The following is a 12,936-nucleotide window of genomic DNA, read 5'->3' on the forward strand; positions in this document are numbered from 1 at the left end:
TAAGGGTTGCAACAATGTATTTTAAAATCAAGATATGAGAAAATAGGTTTTTTATAACCTTCCGGTTAAAAAGTATCCCAAAGGAAGTACTGGCTTTTGAAATGTGGGCTTTCTTCGAGAACTACTATTATTCCAAAAGACCGTGCTTTAAGAAATGAAACATATAATTAATTTAAGAAATGAAACTTATAATTCTTTTCTTGATGCAGGTATCAAAGGAAAAATTGGACGGACAACCTTTTCATCAATGCGCTACAAGTTTTATTTCTTATCATTTAAATATGTGTTTTTTAAATAGTAAATCAAAGAGTTTCTCTCATCAACAAGCTTTAATTAACTTTTCTGAAATGGCGCGTAGGAATATATGAAAGTAAGAATGAAAACAGCAACAAAAATGGCTGACGGAGTGTGTTCAGATCAGGTAGAGTTACTGCGCGGAAATAAATGGATTAGACGCCGAATTAAAGGTGCCATGGTTTTAAAAAGCTGAATTAGATATAAAGGAAGAGAACAAGCGGTGACTGGATGTATGCTGCATTGTATTGGAGGAGACGTTGAATACTGGTTGTGTCGTGGGAATGGTGTGATTCGACTCAGTTTCATTTCAGTATCAAATCTTTATCGATTCCATGTCTCTGTTGGTCCCATAATGTAATGTGTTTTATGATCAAGGTGAAAGGCATAGGATTAGTTTGACCTTGATGCTAGTTTGTTGCCTATTAGTCTTATCACATCTGATAGATCCCATGTCTCTATCAATATCGGTTCCAAAGTTATAACAGGTTCTATATTATTCATGGTCAGAGGTCAAGGTCACTGGGGCCCCTTAACCTTGATACTAGTTTGTATGCCCTGGAATCTTCTTCTCATTTCCGAAGACCGCGGGACGCAATTATATTTTTCAAGTTATATCTGTTGAATTTTGGAACTATTTTTTCCACACATACTTCTATGTTGTACCCACCCCCAAAATATAACTTAACCCCATTTAATCTGAAAACAAAATATTTCTACACAACTATATACATTGGCTTATCACACCTCGAGTTTCTAATACTTTCATCTACTGGTTACGGACAACGGCTACGGATATTTTAAGGCAGAGGAACAAGAAGCGGAAGAATGGTTAATAAAAAGCAAGCAAATACAATAAGTGAAGTGTGGGTGAGTTAATAACACCAGTACATTTATAATACTGGTCTCCAGTGAATGAAAAAATTCTTCAATGTGTTTCCATTGTTATTAGGAGGAAGGCTGGTTGATGTCACAGTCTCTTTGACTGGTCCTCAGCAATTCGCGTACACTGGTCCTCAGCAATTCGCGTACACTGTGTCATTTTGGAGATGATCAGCAATGGACTCGTAACAAAACTGATATTCTTCCTGAAATTAGAAAAACACGGAGTTCTCTGTACATTTGATGTGCAAAGGAAAAGACATCGTATTTAAAAATTGAGTGGAAAATGAAAGTATTTCAATCATACCAAAGAAGATATGAACTCTGGCCGTCGGATTTGCAGTTGTCTTGTGATTGTAAATATGTCCACCTCTGTATCCATGGTAAGTTGTTCCAGAGCATTGAATGCAACCAAGAATTGACCACATCGCTTGGCCCCATCACTAAGTAATATACATTTTTATCTGATTACTCTAATGATAATAGAATTGATGAATTGAATTCATTTGCTATGCGACAAAATGACTATTTTTTGGAAGATTTTTTGTATTAGAAACGATATATAATTTCCACAAGTGTTATACCGGGTATATTTGTCTTATTTCTAGATTAAGCGAGTAATTGGCTTAACCATTGACCAAATTAGCCTTTCTTTAATCCCCAGGTCTAGATCGTCAAATAATTCTTAAGATATTACATATGTTTGCAAAAAAATTAATCAAATCAAACCTCGACAGAACCAAAATCCTTCCCTCGGGGTGGGTCATTTCCTCCACCCTCGCTTCGTTGATGAGATCAAGTAAAACTCTCCGGTTTGAGGAGTCGCTTTCTCCTTTCCATCTTCTACATTCCAATACACAAACGCTCATGCCACTAGCTCCCTGCAATCATGTGTTTGAGACGAAACGAATCTTGGATTATAAATACCAAACAGTACTTCATGAAATGTAAAAACAAATTTCATCAGAAAACTTTGTAAATGGACACCTTTTGGTGCAGAATAATGCTAGTCTTGGTGACTGTGGTTGTTTGTGTACAATCTGTCATTTTAGTCGTGAATGCTCTAATCGTTTTACTTTCATTTTTAGCAGGAAGCCAAAGTGAAGACTGAAAAATAAAACACAAACTTTGGGCATGGCTACAATAACGAAATGATTCTACTATACAAAATATGAAGCTCATGCCAATCGTAAACCGTCTTGAAGCATGTACGTAGTTGCAATGACTGGTTGGTTTCTGATGTTGCACAAGGAGTGTATGGTATTTTCGTCTATACTGCTTGCATTTTGTAATTACATGTGTCTATGCCAAGTTGAAAGATCGGGGATTGTAATCCAGAAATAGAGTACAATGAAACAGCATAAATTTATTACATGTACATTTACAAAGTTACACACAATACTTATGTTACCGAACGTAACCTCTGAGTGTGAAATTTAAACCGTTATTTATAGTAACAATCACGCTGAAAGGACATCCGGGACAGTTTTGAAAGTTTACTGTGAGGTTTACACCCGAAATCAATACAAATGTATAAAACACATACAAAGTACAATTTTCAAAATTTTCTTTAAAAACTATGATGATTATCTCTGTTGTAATTCTGAGAAACTCATCAACACTACATAGAAAGGATATTTTGTAAACCTAAAAATTTACTCACTCATTCAAACTACATAGAAAGGATGGTTTGTACACCAAGAAAATGTACTCACTCATTCAAACTACATAGAAAGGATAGGTTGTAGACCTAGAAAATGTACTCACTCATTCAAACTACATAGAAAGGATAGGTTGTAGACCTAGAAAATGTACTCACTCATTCAAACTACATAAAAAGGATAGTTTGTAGACCTAGAAAATGCACTCACTCATTCAAACTACATAGAAAGGATAGTATGTAGACCTAGAAAATGTACACACTCGATACTACGAACTCCACCAAACCTTTCTATTTCATACCTATCAGTAGACTGCTATATGAGCATTGTCATCATATCAATAAAATTTTAATAAATCACATATCGTAGAAGTTTCAACAGTTTAAATATCGAAATTCGTTAAATTGGTATGCATACAGTGATACCACTTTTCTTTTCTTTACTCCAATTTAGCGATTGAGGTCACTCTACCCAAAATGCCCTCACCTACGACATCACTATACAACTTTGTGATAGACATTAATATTTTCTACATAATTAATACTTATGTTCAATGATGTTGCTATTGAAACATCTTTGGTACAATTTACAAGGCCAATTTCTTTCTTGTTTGAATTCAGCAAATAGACTAATGAAAAAGTGAAACTAACGAAGAGTGACCAATGTAATAAATCCAATAAAGAATACAACATTTAAGAAGAGGACAAACACGTTCACCTGTCAGAGGTAATATCGGATGCCAAGGAAGCATTTCCTTTTGGCAGGTCACATCCGCCATTTTGATCAGGTAAACGGAGTAATCTGTAGTCAAAATCAGTATGTAAAGAACGACTCTAGACAACTTCCACCTAATGACGGGTTGTGCAATATTTGCAAATTAGATCATTATAATGACCATAGAATTTACAAAATGCTGACTTTAAACGAGACTGTTGAAACTCACTAACAGCAACATATTTGTCAGTAGATTGTCTCGATTTAAAAAAAATTCATAGGCAGAATACGTTCTCGCATCTTGAATCAGTTGCAAGACAAACATCATATGCAGGTGATAAAGAAATATTGATACATAAATATGGGAAGTTCACGATGAAGAAGCTGAAGTCATCCCATTTGTCATGAAGATTAAAATCAAATAATTATATAAATGTTCCATGATTTAAAAGTGCACATTAATTCTAATCTCTCAATATTAAATTTTGATGCTTATGCCCAACATCGTATAACTACAAATATTACACATGACGTCATTGTGACATCAGAATCATGCGCATTAACCTGACAAATAATTGGTAAATGAAAAGATACAAGACTGCTCATTATACAAATTGCAGGATTTTTTCTCAACCATACTGATTCGATTTCCACCAACGGGCTCAGGGATACAATTGTTGGTGCATAATAAGCCTTCACAAGTCTCAGGAAGTCCTCTGTGTAATCTGGTAGAGGATATTGAGCACTGATGAAATGGTCATTTCTTGTGAAAGACTGAAAATGAAAGACAACATGCAGGATGTATCCATCGCGTACGTATTGTTGTATTTATTCGGTGCATTCAATGTAAATGATTTATACATTTGTAGTAGTAAATTATGGCTATTTAAAATAATCTCGTAGTTTTCATATTCAAATGCTGTATACCTATATATATAACAATAAAAGTCATTAATCATACATAAAAATCATAAACTGTTCCCGTAAGGAGATCCATGAAAATTTTAAGCATATGAACGTTATCAATTGATAAGGTCTGTAAAATAAAGAAAAACAATGACATAATCGCTTTGATCTATACAGAGATTAATATTTATCATGAAATCTTTGAAAAAGTTCAGCTCCTAGGAGTACATTTTGTACTTTGATTGTTCTTGGGTCTGACCATTTTCACCAGCGAATGGGTTTACTCTACTTTGTGAGGACATATGTATATCAGAAAACCCTTGCTAGAAAAAATGGCGGTCTGATAAACATATCGCCTTCATGTTCTATTCACAAATGTATATTTTACACAGCAGACAAACCTGTAAAGAAACTGCGTTGTAGTAGGTGTTCTTCCCTTTAGTGTTTGACAATGGACACATGTAACTTTCAACTGAAATGGTTTCAAAAATATATACAATTCATCAGTCAGACGGGTTTTATGTCTCTGGGTACCATATATATATAATAGCAGTTGATTCAGTCAAACATAAAGGGTGGCGAGCTAATGTGCAATTATATCAAAATGGAATACAGGAGGCCTAGGATCGAGCCACCTGGAGATCTCTTATCGGCAGACATCAGTAAGAATGTATCTACATGTATATGTTACTATGTTAAAGTGAAAGCGCATTGTAAACTCTCTATATTAAAAGTGTGGTACCATTAATGAAATGTAAATATTCAACTGTGATGGGGATTAATCATTAATCGGTAATATTCTATCACTATTGCAAAATGGCTGAACTGCGTTTTGTAGCACCAGGGTATTCATGTATTACACAAACTGGTTTACCAGGCAGAACACTGGGTGTGTAATTGGCCGATACGTTTTGCCGCCCTGTTTTATAGTCTTCTTGTGTGTATTCTCGTCTTCTGGACAACAGGTCCTAGAAACAAGAACTGAATATCATTCTCATGTCACATGTTACTGTACAAAATCACGAATATCGTTTTAGAATAACCGACAAACTGTTCAAATCATTCAAGCTAAGATAGGCCAATGTTTTATTAGAGATTCATATATAGAATCACCTGAAATTCAGCAGAAAGTGGTGATTTATTAGCTACTTCTCCGAGATTGATATAACAGGAATGATCCTGGAATTCTTGTAGAAATGTCTTGGTTGATACAGACCTTCCTTCTCCTCGGAATGATTCAAATAATGCCAAGTAGACAACTCTGTATTGGTCCTTAAATTTGAATTGTAATATAAACGGGTATTAAAAAAGCTGATTTTCTCTCTTTATATTATTTGCAATGATCTAAATTTCTAAACTAACCCAATACACATATCTATATGAAAGGTGAAGACAACAAACAGCGATCAATCCCAGAACTCCCACAAGCAATACAAAATAGATAGGTGGCAAACACGGACCCCCGGACACACCAGAAGTGGGACCAGGCGCCCAGGAGGAGCGAGCATTCCCTGTCGAACGGTCACACCCGCCGTGAGCCCCATATCCCGATCAGGCAAACGGATACATCCGTAGTCAAACTCAGTCTGTCAAGAACGGTCTAACTATCTGTATGAAACCCGTCAGAAAGCACCTGACGCAATGACAGGTTCCATTGATGAACTATATCGTTATAACGACCATAGAATTTGCGAAATGCTTACTTCAATCGAGACTGTTGAAACCCATGTGCCATCAACTTATTTGTCAGTAGCTTGACTCGATTTAAAAACTGACTATACGCAGAACAAGCTCTTGCATACCGAATCAGTTGAGAAATATAAACACCATATGCTGGTGATAATGGAATATTGCTACATAAATTGGGAAGTTGACAATGAAGAAGCTGAAATCATCCCGCTTGTCATACAGTCGAGTTGTCAGTTTGCCGTTAATGTCTACTTTCAATAAAATATCTAAGTATGAGGCAGAATTAGACGACTCTGTGGTGTTTTTTATTTCGAGCTCACAGGGATATATCAAATCGACATATGAATGAAAGTTATTATTGTTAATAGACAAAACGTCGTCGATATATCTAAATGTCGAATTGAAGGCCACAGCAAGATATTTTTTTCTTCTCGCGTAGAAGTTTTTGAATAAATTTTGCTTCATATGAATATAGAAACATGTCACCTAACAAAGGAGCATAATTCGTGCCCATGGGAATATGATATGTAACATATCAAGGAATACATGCAGAATATAGCACATTTACCAACAATTCTTTACAGAGAATTGAATGCTACTAACCAGATCTAGGACTTTGATTTCGAAGTTCCGTCTGAATGAGATTTGTTTGAAAACACCTGAACACCGATAAACGAGAACACATACGTAACAATTACTATTTCAATTGAAATTTATTATCTATAACCTATCATTGGGCCAAATGATGTCTGACGTGTTTCATATCAAATGTTAGACCGTTCTTAGCACACTGATTTTGACTACGGATAACTCCGTTTGCCTGATCAAGATATCCCGTAAAACTATCCACTAGGAATCAAAGAGAGTAAAACACAAACGTACGTCGCCCTGGATCATGTTAGCACGGCTGTTTCTCATGGTTTCTACATACTGCCGGATATTAACTTTCCCGGTTACCTCCCCTCCCTTATTAAGCGCGTCTAATGTTATGTACGTCCCTGTCCTACCAATCCCTGCGCTGTATTGTTAAACAGAAGTCATTAGAAGTCTTCAATATAATGAACGGTTGAAATAGAAGTCATCAATATAATTAACGGTTAAAATGAAATTCATTAATATAATCAACGGTTAAAATGAAATCCATTAATATAATCAACGGTTAAAATAGAAGTAGTTGATATTACCAATGGTTAACATTATAATATATTAGACATGGATCTCAATTAGTCATGTATAGTAAAATTATTTGATAAATATGATTATTTTGGAAAATACCTTCAACAACAGTGACATCATTAGCATGGTAAATTATATTGAAGGTAATCAAAGTTAACTAAATCCTGTCTGGTGCGCTAAATTTTTAAAATCCAATTTCAAAATTTTGAAAATATTCTGTGTTTTAGCTTGTACATTCTCAACAGTTTCTCATTGCTTTCAAGAATTGATGTTATTTTCACACTGAAAATATCACTGTTATGGATTATACTATGTTGCTATTGAAAAATATGAAAGAATAAATGGTAATACGCGCCTGCAGTGGACGAGAGTATACTTCCCTGGATGTTCGACAGAAGTTTTCAGAACGTGTCGATGGAATACCACGAGAGCCAGTGGTTCTGGGACACCGTGATCTGGCCACTGCGTATAATGGAACATACACACGTCGCGCTCAGCTTTATCCTAAAATTAAACAGTTAATGATCACCTATATGAAGAGTTGGAAATATTGAATATATCTCTTGCAGAGAAAAGATACGTACCAAAATAATATAATTCATATAAATTGAACAAATTATATACTGATGTTTCATAATAAAAATACAACATTGAAAATTCTGGATTCTAGCACCTGTATCATATTCATTGAATCTTAATTCTTCACAAAATCAATTAATCTCATCATATTTCACTACAATTATGACGGGTGGGCATGCTATTAAAGTGTTTTCAAGGACTTGTCTTTAGCCATTATGTAAAATGATAGTAATATTTCATGCGTCTTCCAAATAAGTGTAGCCATGCAAGTTATAAAACTTTTGAGGATACATTTCCATCTTAGTTGTAATAATCTACCTTAGTGTTAAGAGACCTTCTATAGAATTGCTGCATGTAACGACTTTATAGTTTAACCCTGTGATACTAGAGAAATAAACACCATTGTGCAGGTCTTTTATTCGTTATTCGTATGTTAAAAATGATATCGCTAAATAAATATAAATATCGCAAATCATGTGCACTATAACTTTGAGCTTGACAGTTTTTAAGGAAGATATGCAAGTTGTAAGCTCTTCAATCTTCAGTAGCTACATGGCTCGTGCGAGAGGGTAACCTTCCAATTTCTAAGATTTTGGTATACTCGATCGAATCTTGCAAAACACTTTTCTAAAGATGATGAAAATGAAAACCGAATGTTTTTACAAGTAAAATTAATACCTTTACCATATGGAATGCAATCTATTCCCATTATTTCTCAATTAAATATAGGAAAGGGTAATATAATTCAACATTTGAGCATGATAGGAAATTTACAAGTCCCTTATGTTTTTGTACTTATCAAAATTACATTATATAATGCTAATTACGGTAAAACGTGCATACATCATTCCTGATCAATGCTGCCGGTGCAAAACAATTTCCAGTAAGCATTTAAAGTACTATATATACCTAGTAGAATTCAACTACATATGTACATGTATACCAAACTCACTACTGAAAATTCAACTACATTTACATGTACCTCATAGAATTCAACTCCATATATATACCAATCTCACTATGCTAATTAAATGACGATTTATAGTCTTCAAACATCTATGGCAGCAGTCATGCAGATTAATGATATTATGGTCATACTGTCATGTTGTAAAGCTTTAATTATTCCAAAATTCCAACATTGAAACTGAGGCATGTAAAAATGAAACGTACCACTAAAACATTTTTGTTTGAAAGTTAGTAACGTTTTTATATATGCATTTGCGATCAAGGTAGAAATTGTTAATTGTTACTTTTTAATGTTACAGTTAGAGTGGGAAAGGTGAAATTGGGAACAACTTTAGCTTTACCTAATTAATTTTAGTACTGTAGTATAATCTATCTTCATCGTATATTGTACAATCCAAAATCGGGAACTATTCAGACACAAAATTTGGCAGCAATAAATATATAACCAGTAGTGTAAATCAAAGTATGTTTTTATCATTTTATTAAGTTAGAAATATCCTTAACAGAGCATTCAAATATAAGTACAGAACTGGCGCGCTATATCTAAATCAAATATAAGTACAGAACTTTGGCGCGCTATATCTTTTGCCTATATTTAGCTCTAAAACTTCATAGTTATTTCGGATTTCAAACATTTCGGTTGAGCATCACTGAAGAGACATTATTTGTCGAAATGCGCATCTGGTGCATCAAAATTGGTACCGTATAAGTTTAACATTATGACTCCTGGGTCGAGGCCTCTGCTGGTGGACTGTTAGTCCCCGAGGGTCTCTACAGCCCAGTAGCTAAGTACTTCGTTACTAGCTTGAACATACGGATGTATATTTAATTGCTGTTATAAAATTTAGAAATTCATTTCAAAATTAAGGATTATCACCCTCATGCATAGCTCTTATCCTTGGACGAATTTGGCTCCACTTTTTTGGCACGCTGTTTTTGCATATATTTAGCTCTAAAACTTCATAGTTGTTTCGGATTTTAAACATTTCGGTTGAGCATCACTGAAGAGACATTATTTGTCGAAATGCGCATCTGGTGCATCAAAATTGGTACCGTATAAGTTTAACATTATGACTCCTGGGTCGAGGCCTCTGCTGGTGGACTGTTAGTCCCCGAGGGTCTCTACAGCCCAGTAGCTAAGTACTTCGTTACTAGCTTGAACATACGGATGTATATTTAATTGCTGTTATAAAATTTAGAAATTCATTTCAAAATTAAGGATTATCACCCTCATGCATAGCTCTTATCCTTGGACGAATTTGGCTCCACTTTTTTGGCACGCTGTTTTTGCATATATTTAGCTCTAAAACTTCATAGTTGTTTCGGATTTTAAACATTTCGGTTGAGCATCACTGAGAAGACATTATTTGTCGAAATGCGCATCTGGTACATCAAAATTGGTACCGTAAAAGTTTAACATCTAAATCAAATATAAGTACAGAACTTTGGCGCGCTATATCTAATTGTTTTCATAATCCTTTGTTCGTTAATGATATAGGTGCAGATTTTTTGCATAATAATTTTAGTTTTATATAACAGATAATTCTGCTTCAAATACTTTTATATAATCATAACCCATTTTATCAGCTGACGTAGAGTATTAAATGAAATAAATATGCAATACTCACGACGCTGTTTTGCAAGCGGAAGTGTCTGATGACGTAGTCCGCGTATACGTTTTCTTTCTGGTTTCGTATGCTGATGTTGCCTTTCTTTATCTTGTCACTGGAATTTGGCCAGTATTGGGCACATTTGTTCTGATAAAGATAGGGTCCAAGTAAGGTTGTTATCATAATGCAACTTTACTGCGAGTAAGATCACGTTACGTACATGTATAGCCATGTGATCAGTTTATTATCACCTTATTGCATACGTACACAACGTATCCCTTGTATGCATGCTATTAATGATTGATTTTGAATCTATAATATCAAGTCTCTTTCTAACCTTATTTCCCTCTTTGAGATTCGTCAGACAAACAATTACACTGATGTCTTCTTGCCAGACCATTTTCCAGAAATCAACAATTGTCTTTGATTTTGGTCCTGATAAATATAAACAGGCATATTAAAACACACCAAGGATTCAGAGTTAACAAACCATCAAAAGGAAATGGCATGTCCAGTCGTCTTTTTCAATTTTACAAATTAACAAAATCTGTTGGGATAATAACGCACACTTGACAATCAATATATGAAGATATACATTGTATATTTACCTTGGGCTGCAATATACGATTTCTTTCCTTGTACATCCTGTGACCATGAAGAAATTGAAGATTGATATTAGGAATAAAATTACTCATTGATTTGTCAAAAATTTTAGGCTGTTTTATGTGTGTACTTGTGGAGAATACGCATGCAATTTCATTAACATTAACTACTATAAGAATGGATTCAAATCACTGACCTCAATATAATTCGCGTTAATGTAGTCCGACTCTTTTGGTGATGATTTCAGAACAACACGTGAATGGTCATCTACTCAAAACAAAATATACAGCACTTATTTATCACAACACTTATTACTAGTTGAAAGAACGTCAAATTAAGAAACTTACACGGGAAAATCGTGGTGTATCGATTTTTGGCAACATTTTCCTGTTTATTTCCTTCATTACTTGGGTGTAGTTCTCCTCTAGGAATTGTCTACACACACCAGTGAATGAAACGACAAACTTGTATTTTTTGAGGAATAATGTTAATACAATAGAATTCTATTTGTAATGTTAACAGAAAATATCTAACATTTTATTTCTGTACATAATTGTGAGAACTGATTCTTAATCTTTATTATAAGTCTTCGTCAGAAATCTTGAATGACTTGATTCCACACTTACAACGAAAAACCTAAGACAGGAATTATATTTTCAAAACAAACAAATACACCACCAATTTTCAAAAAGCCTCAAAAGAAATAACTCTAAAATGTGTACTACACCACATTCAGATATCAAGAAATTATAGACAATCAAGCGCAATATTTACTGAATTTCTATTGATCCATTCATATACACGATTTACCTGTTACATAATTTTATCAATCAATAGACACGTACCATGTATTCTTCTTTGAACTTGACATTCTGATTTTCAGACAAGACGAATATTGCTTTATCAAAATCTGCGACGGATATGTCTATTTTAGTATTCGTCGTGAGCACTTCCCCCTCAGTTTCTAATTCTAAGCCTGGGTTTCCGACTCCACGCATTTCCATATCTTCATGTCTTTTATCACCTGTAAAATATCATAACAATTGAATTACGACACGTGATGCTAATATAAATCAACAGAAAAATTATTCAACAAGATTTACTTTTGCCTGTGCTCAAATGTTCTTCCTCTCAAAATAATTGATTTACTAATCACAAAGATTTTCAACATAAGTACGTTAATATTGATTGTTTGTCTCTGATTGATTGATTGATGTTTTCCGCCACACTCACCAATTTTTCAGTTATCTGGTGGCGCCCAGTTCTAACTTGATATCATTAACAATAAGGTATCTTTCACAGCAGCAGAATTACCTATTGTTAACGTTTCTGGGACAGAAGAAAACGCTACCGTCTCCGTATCTTCATGTTTTCTTTCTTTCTTTCTTCTCCATCTACATCAATACAAAATACAGTTTTGAATGTACGTTTTGTCTATATTTGAGCCTTAATGTCTTAACAAATTAATTTTAATCTATGTATTAAAATGGAGTTTTTCGACTACGTGCTTAATGTTTACAAAGGAAAATAGTTAAAACGAACATTATGTAACTTGTTAACATCCGTCAATAGATGAAGTACATGTACCGTATAAACAGTATCCCTGTGATGAAGAAAGCAATAAGACCCACGGCTCCCACCTCCCCTCCCATAGCTCCTGTTACTGCGCCAGAATCTATCGTATCGGACTGTGCTGCAGAACCTCCTGACCCCGAAAATTCTGATAATGAAAATATTCTCTCAAACGAATGATAAAGAGAGCACAAATACAGTAGAGCACTTTGGTTACATCACCTATATATAGTACAAGCGAAAACTTGGGAAAATGTATATATCTCAAAAACGAATTTACATTT

At 34.4% G+C, this 12,936-nt stretch overlaps 1 protein-coding gene across 1 annotated transcript in view; it reads right to left on the reverse strand.

Annotated features, from left to right (window-relative positions):
• LOC125669352 (receptor-type tyrosine-protein phosphatase alpha-like) overlaps nt 1-12,936 on the reverse strand; it is a 34,886-nt gene continuing 21,950 nt past the window's right edge. The window contains exons 10-27 of the mRNA XM_056161490.1: nt 12,668-12,800; nt 12,395-12,474; nt 11,926-12,104; nt 11,428-11,515; nt 11,277-11,347; nt 11,086-11,122; nt 10,815-10,912; nt 10,496-10,624; nt 7,678-7,826; nt 7,029-7,164; nt 5,571-5,729; nt 5,332-5,425; nt 4,859-4,929; nt 4,191-4,325; nt 2,164-2,283; nt 1,906-2,057; nt 1,484-1,619; nt 1-1,382 (exon numbers count right to left, since the gene is read on the reverse strand). Of these exons, the coding sequence (XP_056017465.1) occupies nt 1,311-1,382; nt 1,484-1,619; nt 1,906-2,057; nt 2,164-2,283; nt 4,191-4,325; nt 4,859-4,929; nt 5,332-5,425; nt 5,571-5,729; nt 7,029-7,164; nt 7,678-7,826; nt 10,496-10,624; nt 10,815-10,912; nt 11,086-11,122; nt 11,277-11,347; nt 11,428-11,515; nt 11,926-12,104; nt 12,395-12,474; nt 12,668-12,800 (2,039 nt within the window). The 3' untranslated portion in view covers nt 1-1,310. The remainder of the gene's footprint in view (nt 1,383-1,483; nt 1,620-1,905; nt 2,058-2,163; nt 2,284-4,190; nt 4,326-4,858; nt 4,930-5,331; nt 5,426-5,570; nt 5,730-7,028; nt 7,165-7,677; nt 7,827-10,495; nt 10,625-10,814; nt 10,913-11,085; nt 11,123-11,276; nt 11,348-11,427; nt 11,516-11,925; nt 12,105-12,394; nt 12,475-12,667; nt 12,801-12,936) is intronic.

Source organism: Ostrea edulis, chromosome 4 (assembly GCF_947568905.1).
Source record: "Ostrea edulis chromosome 4, xbOstEdul1.1, whole genome shotgun sequence".
Taxonomy (NCBI): Eukaryota; Metazoa; Mollusca; class Bivalvia; order Ostreida; family Ostreidae; genus Ostrea; species Ostrea edulis.